This window comes from Micromys minutus (genome assembly GCF_963924665.1).
Source record: "Micromys minutus genome assembly, chromosome: 11".
Lineage (NCBI taxonomy): Eukaryota > Metazoa > Chordata > Mammalia > Rodentia > Muridae > Micromys > Micromys minutus.
In genome coordinates, this window is record NC_137980.1 from 42,286,432 (window position 1) to 42,300,492 (window position 14,061).

Below are 14,061 nucleotides of genomic sequence, written 5' to 3' on the forward strand. Positions count from 1 at the left end.
ATTATGTCCCCCTGACTGTCCTAGAACTCACAGAGCTCCGTCTCCCCAGCTTCCCAAGAGTTGAGGTTAAATGTGTGCCCTGTCGCACCGGCTTCTCTGCCTTCATTTTAACTGGTTGGATTTCTTCTCATCACAGACAATGGGAAAAGGGAGCAGACACCAAACGTTCTCTGTAACATGTAAGACAAGGGCAGTTCTTAACCTTTTAATTTTAGAACTTTCAGTGTTTCTGGAAGTGTAAAAAGAATAGATTTGGGGACTGGAGAGGGTCGTGTCGGTCATGGGTTGGTTATCATTTCATACCATCTGTCGACGGATGATTTTTTCCTCACTGCGTTCTGTTTTCTGTCCTCCTTTTCCCCTCTCCCTCAGCTCCTTTTCTTTCTCACGGAACAATCACCCAACCAGAATGTCGGAATAAGTTCAGAGACCTGGTCTGGGCCACAACTCTGCCCTGGGGTCTTGAATGACGCTTAGTAGACAACATATATGCATTGTGTGGAAATATGAATCGCCACACACATTTGTCTTTAAAATAATTTATTTCAAAATACACTGTTAAATTTTACGCCTTTGTGAAAGAAAACATTCCATTGAAGAGCATTCTGTAAGCAGTCGGTGTGCAGTTGGGCATAGGCGACAGACACACATTCCAGAAGGCAAGCTGCTTATCAGAGCCCCTCCCTCCACTGAGTGGAGGAGCACTTGTCTGCTGAACCAATCCGTGGAGGAATTTTTCACACGAGCCCCGTTCTCTGCAGTGTTTTCAACATAGTACACATGGGAGGCACCTTTGAGTTTAATTTATATAATTAACGCTTGGCCCAGCAGTTCACAACTCCAGAGAAAAATCAGCCAAACAATAAACCAAGCCCTGGTCTGCAGGGTTCCCTAACCTCTGGAATGCAAAGGCACGCCCAGGGTCGGCTCCTCGTGAAGACACAGAACACTGAAGCAGGAAAATGCACAGTGCCTGCCTCTGTCTCCACCAGACACGCATGAGGACGTCCGGGCTGCACGGAGGAGCAGAGACGTTAGGAGGCAGCAAACAGAAAACAGCAAATACAACACGGGTTTGGTTTTGTTTTCACCTATTGATTTGTTCGGACAAGGTTTCCGTCTGAAGCCAGACTGACCTAGAACCTGATCCTTTAGCCCCCTGAGTGCTGGGGTTACAGGCATGCACCATCACGTGGGAGGAGGGGATGTTTGAGTATTGACGATTGCAATGACATTTATTGTTTCTTATCAATTAAATCGCTTTTAAAATGGCAGCGTTGCTTAGCAACCAGCCTGTAGAGACCTTGACTGTGTGGCACAAGCTTGATTCAGCAACATGAACGAAATATCTAGAAACAGAGAGCAGGGTCACCAGGCCGGGCGTGGGAACCAGGAGGGTGTGGCTGACAGGGCCGGTGAGGCCACCTGCCCAGTGTCCAGGAACACTGTCTCAATGATGTCCTCTTTCCGTGACCTCTGACTTGAGCCACTTGCTTGTCTCCAGCTGGATGACCCTTTTCACGATGCCCCCAAAAGAAGAGCCCTGTGTAACACGGTGAGCAGGTCCTCCTGAGAGAGATGGGGTAACTCAGTATGTCCTGAGGGGTATGACTGTGCCCATTCTGCAGATGAATAAACTGAGGATGTAGGAAGTCAGTAGCACCCAAAGTAGAAGCCACAACTGCCAACACATGGATGAGTCCCTCTAAACCCTTCCTTCATTCAAAGCCCCCTGCTGAACCCCAGGAACTGTTGGGTTCCTAGCAGTTTTCACATGTTGGAGTCCAACTCTTACATTCCAGGGTGCTAGACTCTGGAACTGAGGTGCACTCTCTTCTATCAAAGCTTCTGTCCCCAGAGCCACTTGACAGGGGTCTTCAGTGAGTGCTTAAGTCCCTGCTCTGAGACTTTTCCTTGTGGAGTGAGAAGGAATCTTAGGAACAGCCTAGTCCAGGCTTCTGTGAGACTCATTGGGGGAAACTGAAGCCAGGGTCATAAAGCCATCTTAGTTACAGCCTCCTGTCCCCAGTCAGAGTCCCAATACCTGATAAATATCTTGAGCAAGAGGAAGGGTGTGAGACATATAGGCTCTGGCTCACTAAGACCCCAGCAAAGGGATGAAGAAGGCAGGGACTCACAGCCTTCACTAGTCATCTGAGAAGCACTTGGTGTCATTCTACACATGGCAGGCAAGCCAACTCCATAGGGAAACTGAGGCATGGACCTAGATCTTCCAGAGCCCTTGCAGTCTCTCACTCAAAACAAAGAGTTTGGTGGTCAACTCTCATGCCGGCAAGAGGCAGTCTCTGGAGCAGAGGTCACTACAGAAGGAAACCTAGCTCATGAGTTCCAGGCCCCAGCAGGCAGGGAGCTGGAGATGGACAGCAGAAACCAAAGCCCCAGCATCTTCCAAGCAGACGGACCCCTCAAGAGGCTGAGGAGATGTCCAGGCGGTGGTACTGGATACCGCTGCGCTGCTTGTGGCCAAAGCTCAGAGGGATCCTGCCAAGGAAACCATACAATCAGAGAGCAGGAAGCAGTGGACATCAATGCCCCCGCCCTATATGGTGGGGCTCTGCCTCAAAAACAAAACCCAGGGCTGGAGGGTGCTCAGTGGGAGAATGTTTACACATGGTTACACACGCAGACGCCCTAGTATGCTCCCTTGGGCACACACCCAAATCCAGGAGCTGAGCCTAAACGTTCAAGGCAAAGCCACCATCTAATGATACAAAATAGCTGAAGGAAAGTGGCTCAGGAAAAATAGCAGTAAGGCAAGAGATGTGAACATCTAGCAGCAGAAAGAAGGGGGAGTCTGAGGTCCTAAAGCACCCCACTTTTGAGGCACTGTCTCAGCACCCCCCACCATCCACCATCTACCACATACCTCCTCATCTGGAACTGCTGCTCTATGTCAGCTAATGACTGTCCTTTTGTTTCGGGAACAAGTAAGTAGATGAAAGCCAGGCCAAGGACAGCGGTCAGCCCATAGAGCAGGAAGGTCCAGGCCAAGCCGATGGCACCTTGGGACACAATGTTGGGAGTGTGTGTCAGGAGATGAGTACCATGCTCTTGAGGCCCAGGGCACCCCAGCAGGTTCTAGATGGAGAGCCAGTAGTCACCCATGCCAGAGTCAGGGATGGCCAGTTTGCAGAGGGCTAAGAAGCCCTCAGGTAAGGACTTGAAAGCCAGAATGTGACTGGTCATCCCTGAGGCTGGGGCCACCGACACAGTGGACAAGGTATGGAGGGAAAGGTCCCTCAGAGTCAGAACACCCAAGTGGAAGCATGGCTAGCTGCCAGGACCATTAGGAGCAGCTCCAGAGCTTCTGCTCTAGAGGGCCACAAGGGTCACTTTGAAAATTAAGCTCCAGTTGGTCTAGGCTAGACCTGAGCCAGAACAGGAAGACAAGTGCTACTGCTCCAACCTAGAACAGAGGGCTCTGTCTGGGGCTATGGACCATATCAGAGATGGCCGCCACGGGCAGCCTAGAAAGTCAGTGGGCCCATCACAAAGAGAGGGGACTTGAAAGAAGGGACTCGGTAGAGGGGAAGCCAGGTTCTGTGAGGGCGCCTTTCTCTTTGGCAGCCGTGACGACCCTTTCCCTCCGTCTCTCTGAGCAGTGGTATCTTCCCTAGGCTGGGTCTGTAGAGCCAGGTTCCAGTCCTCTGACACCTGAGAGGCTTAGGAATTATTTCCCCGTCTGTGACGTGGGGCTGAGGAAAGGACAGGGCTCTTCCCCTCTCCCCTCCCTCCTGTCTGTCTTCTCCATCCCACATAGAAATGAAGGAAGGCTGGGAGACCATCATGTGGGTGGCATCTCCAAAATGTCCCCCACATCCTCACACTAGGGCTAGACAAGCAAACACCTGACCACCGGAAGTAGACAAGTAACTGAATCCGTAGAACTGCCCTGGTAAAGGAGCCCTGGGCATCTGAAGAGCAGGCCGTTGGCTCTGGGAGGGACAGGTGATCTTGTTGAGCAATGAACAGGGCCCAGGACTTGGGCTGCAGCAAAGGAGAGAGGCGCTCTAGAGTCAGGGGATTAGTAGAGCTGAGGGAGAATGAAGGACAGACCCTGGAGTGGAAAAACCCAGGGCTGGCTTTGCTTGAAGCCACTCACACCGCTCATTTAGGTGACCTGAGATAAAATAGTCCCTTTCGATTCACAAGCGGGCCGCATCAGGTTTCACTGCCACTGTGACCCAGCGAGTTTGGGAGCTTTAGCTCCGGAGAGAACAGTCCCCGGGCCCCTCTGAACTGGGCCTGGGGTGAGGCCAGAGCGCTCACCAATGAGGTCGAGGAAGGAGAGGCTGATGAGGAGGTTAGCTGCCCAGTTGAAGCTGCTGCAGAAGGCGAAGGCTCTCCCTCGGATCTCCACTGGATAGATCTCACTGAGGACCAGCCAGGTCACTGGAGGTGAGAGCAAGACAGATTCTGGGCACCCAAGAACTGGACAGGTCACCTCCCACCCTTGTTAGCTGAGGTCTGTGTCACACTCCTGGGCCCGGATTCTCTCAACTGCCCTTGCAGGAATCCCGTGATCAGAGGTGGTCTCGGGTTCCTGGGAGACAAGACATTCGGTCTGAGAGTTGAAGGGTCCTAGGCAAACTGGTACGTCTGGTTTTTATCGGACTCGTTACATTCTCTTCAAGACAGCCCCTCTGATGGAACCACTTGGAGATAGCTCAAGGTTTGAAGAGACCTGAAGTTTAAATTTTGGTGTCTCGGACGGGGTTGGGAGTAGGGAGGTGGGGCTTAAAAACTTGCAAGTGGAGTTGGGCTTAAGCTTCTGGGGGAGCCCCTTGATATAAGCAAAGGGGCCCTGGAGCCTTAGCTACCCACCGTTAAAGCTCCAGTGTCCCTAGACTAATAAGGCCCACCTAAAGGGACAGAAGGCTCTGGATTTCCCTGCCCAATGAGCCTTCCTACCTGGTCCGAATCCAAAGGAGAAGGCGCTCACATAGACCATCAAGCAAACCAGCGCAGACCAGCAGAGCAGGGTATGCTCCGGGGTGAGACTGGTGGGAACGGCGGAGTCGGTGCTCAGAGCTGGTCCCGGGGATGCTGTGATGACTGGGTGGACCAGTCTCTCAGTGACTGACAGGACTGCTGGTCCTTGGTCCCCACTGGTGTGTAGCGCCGGTGGCAGGGATGAGCGTACAAGCAGATCCGGGCTTTGAGGCAGGTCCACCTGCTGGCTGGCGTTGGAAGTGGCCAAGCAGCTGGGGCCAGAGTCCAGGGACACGGCAAAGCTGACTAGGCCTATGCCACTGACGGACAAGGCCATGAGAGCACATCCAGAGAATAGAAGGGCTCTTCGACCTACCCGGTCCACCAGCCCCGTGGCGATCAGGGTGGCAGCCACCTTCACAGTACCAAGCCCCACAGAAGCCAGCACAGCTGAGGAGCCACCACGGAAACCAACGGAGTGAAAGATGGTAGAGGCATAATATAGCACGTTGGGCTGTCCCGTCAGCTGCTGGAACAGCACCAGCCCCAGCCCCACCACGGTCCGGCTCCTCATGCTGTCCTGGGCCCTGAAGAGGTCCAAAAAGGTGTACCGTGCCTTCACCGGGGCCCGTTTGCTGGTCTCCCCTCCCTGGAGCGGGATGAGGTCTTGGTGGGCTGCTGTGCCCTCTGCTCCAGCAGGGAGGAAGGAGAGGCTGAGCGTCTGTAGGAGGGCTGGTGCAGCCGCCCAGCCAAACATGTGCCTCCAGCCCCAAGGGCTGCCAGCCAAGACATAGTTGAGGCCATAGGAGAACAGGATGCCCACAGTAATGCCCACCTCGTAGAGGGACACCAGCACACCCCGATGCCTCGGCCCCACCAACTCTGACACGTAGATACAGCAAGCCATGGAAGACAGAGAGATGGCGAAGCCGACAGATAAGCGGCCCAGGAGCAGCCAGGGCAGGGAGCCAGCCAGACCCAGAATCAGACTGCCAGCCAGCAGCACCACATTGCTCCCCAAGATGGCTCGTCTCCTGCCATAGCAGTCAATGAGGAAGCCCCCGACCAGAGAGGCGAGGAGAGCACCCAAGAGCAGACTGCCCACCAGGAGCTCCTGTTCCTGGCAACTCAGCGCCAAGTCCAGCTGGAGTGGTAGCAGGACACCGGATATGACAGCCAGCTCATAGCCAAAGGTCAGGCCCCCCAGCAGAGACACAGAGGCACAGAGGGGGAGGACAGCCGGGCCAAGGCCTGGGAAGACAAAATGACAGGGCAGGACTCATTGACTGTCGCAGAGGGTCTGTGTGTCACACCTTCCCTTCTGTCTGTCAGCCCTCCATCTATTCAGCTGTCTACAGTTCAATCACCTGCCCTTCCTGCCTTCCTTCCTTCCTGCCTTCCTTCTATCCATTGACACATTCATTCATCCTTCCAGCCCTCAATCTAACCATTCAGTCAACCATCTGTTCACTCAGCCTGTCTCTACACACCCACTTCTCTTTCTACCCATTTACCTATACGTACGTACATACATACATACATACATACATACATACATACATACACACAGTCAACTACTTATCTTTCCTTCACTTTCTCTCTTTTCTTTTTCCCATCAACCCACATACCCACCCATCCACCCATCCATCCATCCATCCTCCCACCCACCCACCTACCCATTCATCCATCCATCCACCCACCCACCCATCCATCCATCCATCCATCCACCCACCCACCACCCACCCACCCACCCATCCATCCATCCATCTATCCATCCACCCACCCATCCACCCATTCATTTATCCATCTACCCACCCACCCACCTACCCATTCATTCATCAATCCATTCGTCCACCCACCCACCTGTTCATCCATCCACCTATCCATCCATCCATCCATCCATCCATCCATCCATTCATCCATCCATCCATCCACCCACCTACCCATTCATCCATCCATCCATTCATCCATCCATCTATCCACCCACCCACCCATCCATTTATCCATCCATCCATCCATTCATCCATCTACCCACCCATCCATCCATTCATCCATCCACCCATTCATCCATCCATCCATCCATCCATCCATCCACCCACCCATTCATGCATCCATCCATCCATCCATCTATCCATCTATCCACCCACCCACCCATCCATTTATCCATCCATCCATTCATCCATCTACCCACCCATCCATCCATTCATCCATCCACCCATCCACCCATTCATCCATCTACCCATCCATCCATCCACCCATCCAGACAGACAGACAGCCATCTGCCTCCTCCTTCCCTTCCTTCTTCTTCCTCCTTCTACCCACCTACATATACTTATGTCTGACCATTTATCCATCTACCCATCTACCTAACCATCCACCCAACCATCCACCCTTTCATCCTTCCAGCCAACACCCCACTCTTATCTCCCTTGCTTCCTTCTTCCAACATACATACTCATCCATCTCTCTTTTCCTTCCTTATGTTTACCAAACCACGGAGTCACGTATCTATTTATCCACCCAGCCATCCATCCATCACCTCTCCATTTCTCTTTTAATCCTCCCAACCACCCATTGATTCACTGATACATCCATCCACAGACCCATCCATTTCCCAGCATCTTCATCATCCACTTGTCGTCATGTTGTCATGGACAGCCACCATCCAGCATCTACCACATGCTGGCTGTGCTCCCAAGCCTGGCACTGCTGTGGTGTCCAGGACCTGGCACCAGACAATTGATAAAGTTCATGTGATTTCAGGTGAGGACTTAACGCCTTCAGCTCAGGGCAGTGAGGAGCACTGCAGAGGAGCACTGCTTTACACAGGGGAGTCAGCTAAAGCCTCTTTGGTAAGGGGACATCTGGGGAGAAACCTGAACACAGGGAGAGAGAAACTGGACAAATGTAGCAAGACAGACCTCTGTACAGAGGCTCTGAGCCAGGAAGCCTTCTGTGTGGGAGTGTCTGGGACACGTACAGCTGGTCACCGTGTGACATTCACAAAGGGCCAGACTGAGGTGAAAGCTGAGCTCTCCTGTCTTCAGTGAATTTCACAGCAGCCCTCTGCCATCATGAGCAACATCCACAGAAAACCAGAGAGGTTACAATATGTTCTCAGGGCCACACAGTAAGGGGCCAAACTAAGGTTGCGGGAGAGCCTTTGAGCTCTAGGCTGATCTGCAAGGATGAAGAGGCTGCAGTTCCGAAAGGGTGAGCAATGGAAAACTTGAAGTGAAGGAACTGAAAAGGGCAGATCAAGAGGAGTTCTTCAGGTCACCTGACGGTGAGGAATCTCATTTGTCTTGTTTTTTTTTTTGTTTGTTTGTTTGTTTTTTTGTTGTTGTTTTTGTTTTTGCTGTCATTTTGTTTTGTTTTTGAGATAGGGTTTCTCAGTGTAGCCCTGGCCGCCCCGGAAGTCACTCTGTAGACCAGGTTGGCCTTGAACTCAGGGATCCTTCTGCCTCTGCCTCTCAAGTGCTGGGATTAAAGGTGTGCTCCACCACTGCCTAGTTAAACTCGAACTTCTGGGCTCAAGAGATTCCCTGGGTCTCAGCCTTCCAAGTAGTTGAGACTACAGGGACATGTCACTTGCCCCAGCTTCAAATCAGAGAATGAGTGAATGACAAGGGACTTTAAAAAGCAGCTGTGTGAGCCTGGGGGTGGAGCCTGTGTGAGCCTGAGGGTGGAGCCTGTGTGAGCCTGGGGGTGGAGCTGTGTGAGCCTGGGGGTGGAGCCTGTGTGAGCCTGGGGGTGGAGCTGTGTGAGCCTGGGGGTGGAGCCTGTGTGAGCCTGGGGGTGGAGCGCTTGCCTACAGTGAATAAATCTCTGAGTGCTATAGATAGACTGCCAAAGGAAGGAAAATCAGTTTGTGGCTATCTGGGTGCACATCTGACCAGTTATCTCCCTCCTTAGAATCATGAAACTCTGTGTTCTTATGAGACATAAGTAGGCCATGAGCCCAGCAGGCAGGAGGAGTACAAGTTTGAGACTAGCCGGGTCTACACAACAAGAGCCTGTCTCAAAACACAACAGACTAGCAGAGGAGGAGGAGGAATAAGGTAAAAATAGCCGTCAACAAGGACAGAAAGACCACAAGCTCAAGACTGTGGGATGTAGTCAAAGAGACAGACAGGTGATTTTTATCAGCTATCCCAAAATAACCTGACAATAAATTTTATCACCAAGTAAGGGAAGGAGAAAAGTTGCAAGAAAAATAGCCCCAAGAAACAAGTGGAGTCGTGAATTTAAAAGCAGATGGTAATGCAATGGTGGGTGGTGGGTTGTTGGTCATGAAGCCTCGAGGGTTCGCACAGAGGAAGGAGAGACAGAAATACAAGTGGCAGGGATTATAAAGGGACTGTGGGCAGGGACACTGGAGACAAACACAGACCAGTGACACAGTGTCTGTCAGCCGGGATCTCCCCCACCCTCCACTCACGAATCCTCGAGACTGGCAGGTTCTTACCTTTAGTCATGAAAGGACACAGCCAACCTTCACACCCCACATTTTGAGACCACTTAACCCCAAGCACTTAGAATTGCATGCTTTCCAGTTCTGCCTAAGAGTTCCTGCTTTGCAAAGATCAATTTAAATGTACAAGCCAAACCCTCTGCATTGCCCACTCTGTCCCCTACTCATGCAAGACGCTGTTTCTCGTTGCCAAGCCTGCTTTTCACGGAATGTTCTAGAACATAGAAACGTCTATACCTCTGCTGTTGCGTATGGCAGTAACCAACCTCATGTGGACAACCGGGCACTTGAATGACAGCTAAGGTGATGGACAGCGTCGGGTTTCATTTTCATAAATTTACTTAGAAAAAAAAACAGTCTCTTAGTGCCCATGACTTCAGAATAAAATTCCTTTCGTTGTTATTAATAACAATAATAACTCATATGTTTGGTGATTGCCACATTGGCATTGGAGTTGTATAGGTCATTCTTACATTTTAATTCACACATTTGAGCACAGATATGTCTGGAAGTATCTAGAAGCTGCCAGCAGCATCTACCACTACCCCCACCACTACCACCCCACGCCACCCCCCCCACTGCCGATGAGGAGAACTTGGGTGAGGTGATAGCCAATTTGCTGAGAGCAGTCTCTGGTCCAGGAGTTGTTTTGATTACCAAGCTTAATGGCTATGTCTAACCAGTTTTATGAGATGTGCCTTGGTATTACCTAGGAGGGAATAAACTCATGACAAGAAAAAGTAGGTGCCTTCATCAGAGCCAAAGCCAGGTCATCAGCACCCCTTGATAACAAATGTTTGTGTGATAAGATTTTGTTCTGATCTCTCCTTCCTGCCTCTTCGCGGGTGCCAGATGATTTTTATGAAGAGGCAAAATGCTCATGGTGGAAAAATCGTTGCCACTTCCATCTTCTTTCCTCATGAAGGAAGCACCCAAAAATGACTGCCTGGCCCACTGTGTTGACATTTTTTCTAGGCCCCGCCCCACAGTTACCTGGCAACAGCCAGATGCCCTTGACTCACTATAAAAGGGGCTGCTTGCCCCCTCCTCTTCTCTTGCTCTTGAGCTCTGCTCTCTTCTCTTCTCCTCTTGATCCTGCTCTTTACCTCTCCCCATCCCCCTTCCTTCTCTTTCTCCACATGCTCACGGCTGGCCTCTCCTTCTCTCTCTCTCTCTTTCACTCTTTCTGACTTTCTCTCAACTCCCCTCCCATGTCCTGAATAAACTCTATTCTATAAGATACCATTGTGTGGCTGGTACCTCAGGGGGAAGGGATGCCTCAGCATAAGCCCAAAGGGGCACTCCTTCCAACACCATACCACGCCTCCCTCAAACATATCCTTGGCTTCTCTTATCTTTTTATAAAACACAACACACTGTCCTTACCTCCTTTGGTCCCTAGAGTTCACTCTCAGAGGCCATATGAGGTGATTGCTATGGCTAATGTACAGACTGAACCCACAGAAAGCTTGTGTTGTTGGGGGACTTGGTCCCCTGCTGGTGGTGTTGTTTGGGAAGGTTCTAGAAACATTAGGATGTGGGACCTATTTGAAGGAAGTAAATCAGTGACTCACTGTCCTTCTCTACCCTTCGCTTCCATTCCACCGTGAGGTAAAAGGGTCCCTCGCTCTATGCTTCCTCTACCTTGCTGTTCTGCCTGTATGCAGTGGACCAAGAAACCATGGACCAAAACCACTCTGAAACTGCGAAGTAAAAAATAAGCCTTGGCGACTTTCAAGTTAGTCTATCTGGTATTTGGGCCACAGCTATGGAGAGTAACTAAAAAGGAAATTGGTACCAGAAGTGGGGTTGCTGCTATAGCTCTACCTGGTTGTGTGGTTCTTAAACCTATGGAACCTATGGTTTGGGGGCAGGGTTGCAAGAGTTTATAGATGTGGGGTAGAGAAGTCCAAGAATGCTGTTATCAGGGTTTAATGAGTATGTCCGGCAGAAGCTCAGAAGACCAGAACACAGGCACTGATGGCCAGGCCCAAGAGGTTTCAGACAGGAATAAAAGTTTAATTCAGAATTAAACTAGAGACCATTTGTTACATTCCAACAGAGAATTTACATACAATCTGCCTGAGAGACTATTTGGAAATCTAAATTTAAAAGTCCTATTTTAGGCCCAGTGAGACTGTCTAGAAGCAGGTAAAAGCGCTTGCTGAACAAGCCGGACACTTGGAGTTTGAGTCCTAGAGCACACAGAAAGCCAGATGTGGTTACCACATCTGTGATTCCAGCATTCCTCTGGCAAGGTGGGAAGCAGAAAGAGTAGAGTCACCCAGAAGCTTGGAGGCAGCTACCACAGAGCTCACAAAGCAACAAAAATAACCAGAGAGGTCCTGCCTCAACAAGGTGGGGAGCAAACCAATTATCTAAGGCTGTTCTCTGATCTCCACATGCACCGCATGGCATGTGTACTCCTGCACTCCTCTTCCCACCCATTCAGACACACACACACGCGCACACACACACGCACACACACACGCACACACACACGCACGCACGCACGCACACACGCACACACACACACACCACCACCACCACCACCACCACCATCTCTTCTCTTATACACACACATGTACACACACTACACCACCATCATTACCTCTCTCACACATACACATGTGTACACATACACACACACCACCATCGTCACCTTTCTCTTTCATACACACACACACACCACCACCACCATCATCACCTCTCTTTCTCTTACACATACATATGTACACACACACACACACACACCATCAGGAGCAGCAGCACCTCTCTCATACACACACATATGCATGTGTGCACACACACATTTTTTTTTTAGAAGTGATTTTTAAACAACTAAGCTGAACGGGAATTTCAAGGTGGCCACAGTCAGTCTCTGGCATAACCATAGCTGCTTTTTTGCCAGGTTTACAGTGAGATTTGGCAGCCAGAGCAGGACTGTATAGCAGAGAATACTGGATAAAGGAAGGCAAGGTCTCTGAAGAGATTCACTCCATTAGAAATAAGCCAAGCACGTTATATTGGGATGATCAGTGGGATGCTTTGTGGGTATCTGAGAAATCCACCAAGTCCCATCCACTGCAGCTACAAAGCGGTAAACTTAATTAAAAAGCTTTCCTGGGAGAGCAGAGAGCCCTTGGGGATCCAGTGCTGGCCCGGGACCACCTAGAAAGTGGTTTCCTCAAAGTTTATGTCAGAGACTCTGAAGCCACTGAAGCCGTGGATCTCAGAGAACCCTGCCGCCCCTGGAGCTGATGACAGAACTTTGGCGTGGAGATCCCAGAGAATTAGAGATACCAGACCATCCACCAAGGAAAGCCACAAAGGAACCAGCTCAGAGGCATGAGGTCTTTAGTCTCTCAGTTGATGGAGACAAGGAAGTTTAAGCCCACGGAAACTCATATCATGATACCATGGGCCCTGGATACCAAAACATGGGTCTCCAGGAACTCCTAATTGCCTTTCTAAGATTGGTTCTTGCTTTGACCCGATTTTTCCTTGCTATTCTCCTATTTCAACATGGTAGAGTAACTGTGTTTCTTCCCTGAGAGGACTAAGAGTACCACGTTATCTACAAATGGGATAATAGCTGTCTCACAACCAGTGTTAACTACCCTCAACAGCCAAGTACCCCATTGTTTTAAAAGACAAGTTACCCCATCCACCACTGCAGCTTAAAATCCCCAGCTTCCCTGTTGGAACTTCTCTTCACAGCACTCAGGGTCTGGCTTGACCTACCTTACTCGCTCTCAGCTCCCTCCCCTGAGTTGCTGAGCCCCTGGCTTGGACCCCAATGTACATTTCTGCCACCTGGGAGCTGTCCCCAAATACCCCACCCACGTCTCAGCAAAACCCACTTCTGGGCAAGGTTTCAGGTTTGCCTTGACTCCTGTGCTACCCAAGGAACACACCTCCCGGCCTTCATACCCCTGCGTGCTCCACAGCTTCTGTTCACTAGCCAGTCACCAGCATCTCACCGCCGAGACCTCATGCCCACGGAAGAATGAGAAACTGACTATCCCTTTAAGTTTCTGAATCCAGAAAAGATAACAGGATCTTGACCCCCTGCGGAGGCTAAGACCTGTCCTCCTGGCTGGAACTCCCGCATTAGTGGACCTAACTCCTCTTCAGGAAATCAAATCCAGCCCAGGAGTTCAGTCTAATCTGTCCCTGTCCGTGTCCTGCCCCTAGGGCAATACCCAGCACTGCACCTTAGCAACCTGCTGGCTGGCTTGGCTCAGGGTGCAGAACTGGAGTCTCCTCAGAGCTGTCTGCAGAGCCCCCAACAGCCTCAGCACCCCAAAGCGACCCCTTGGGATAGCCTGCAGAACTATCCCAAGGCCCTGTCTGCAGAATCGCTCTGGGGCTCCTGGGGCCTCTCTGAGGCCAGGCCACTCCCCGAGAAGGCGGATGGACAGCGGGGGACCGCCCTGCAGCTTCCCTTGTCTGACAGCGGGGGTCCGGGAAGGGGGTATAGGAGGCCCGAGATCTGTGATCGCGACTTACCCATAGCTAGTGAGCAATGTTGGGCGTCCGGGCTGGGCTCTGGGCCCCGCACCTCCTGGTCAAACCCCTGCAGTAGCAGTGGCAAACTTTCCCCAGAGCTGGGGCCTGCGCTCTCCCTCCGC

At 51.2% G+C, this 14,061-nt stretch overlaps 1 protein-coding gene across 1 annotated transcript; it reads right to left on the reverse strand.

The window, feature by feature from the left end:
- Positions 1-2,426: 2,426 nt before the first annotated feature.
- SLC2A10 (solute carrier family 2 member 10) lies at positions 2,427-14,061 on the reverse strand (the record flags this gene model as incomplete). The annotated part of the gene is made up of 5 exons (XM_080924817.1): positions 13,940-14,061; positions 4,933-6,204; positions 4,291-4,413; positions 2,888-3,023; positions 2,427-2,502 (listed from the first exon to the last, which is right to left on the reverse strand). The coding sequence occupies exons 1-5, from the start codon at positions 13,941-13,943 to the stop codon at positions 2,427-2,429; spliced, it is 1,611 nt and encodes a 536-aa protein (XP_080780943.1). The 5' UTR covers positions 13,944-14,061.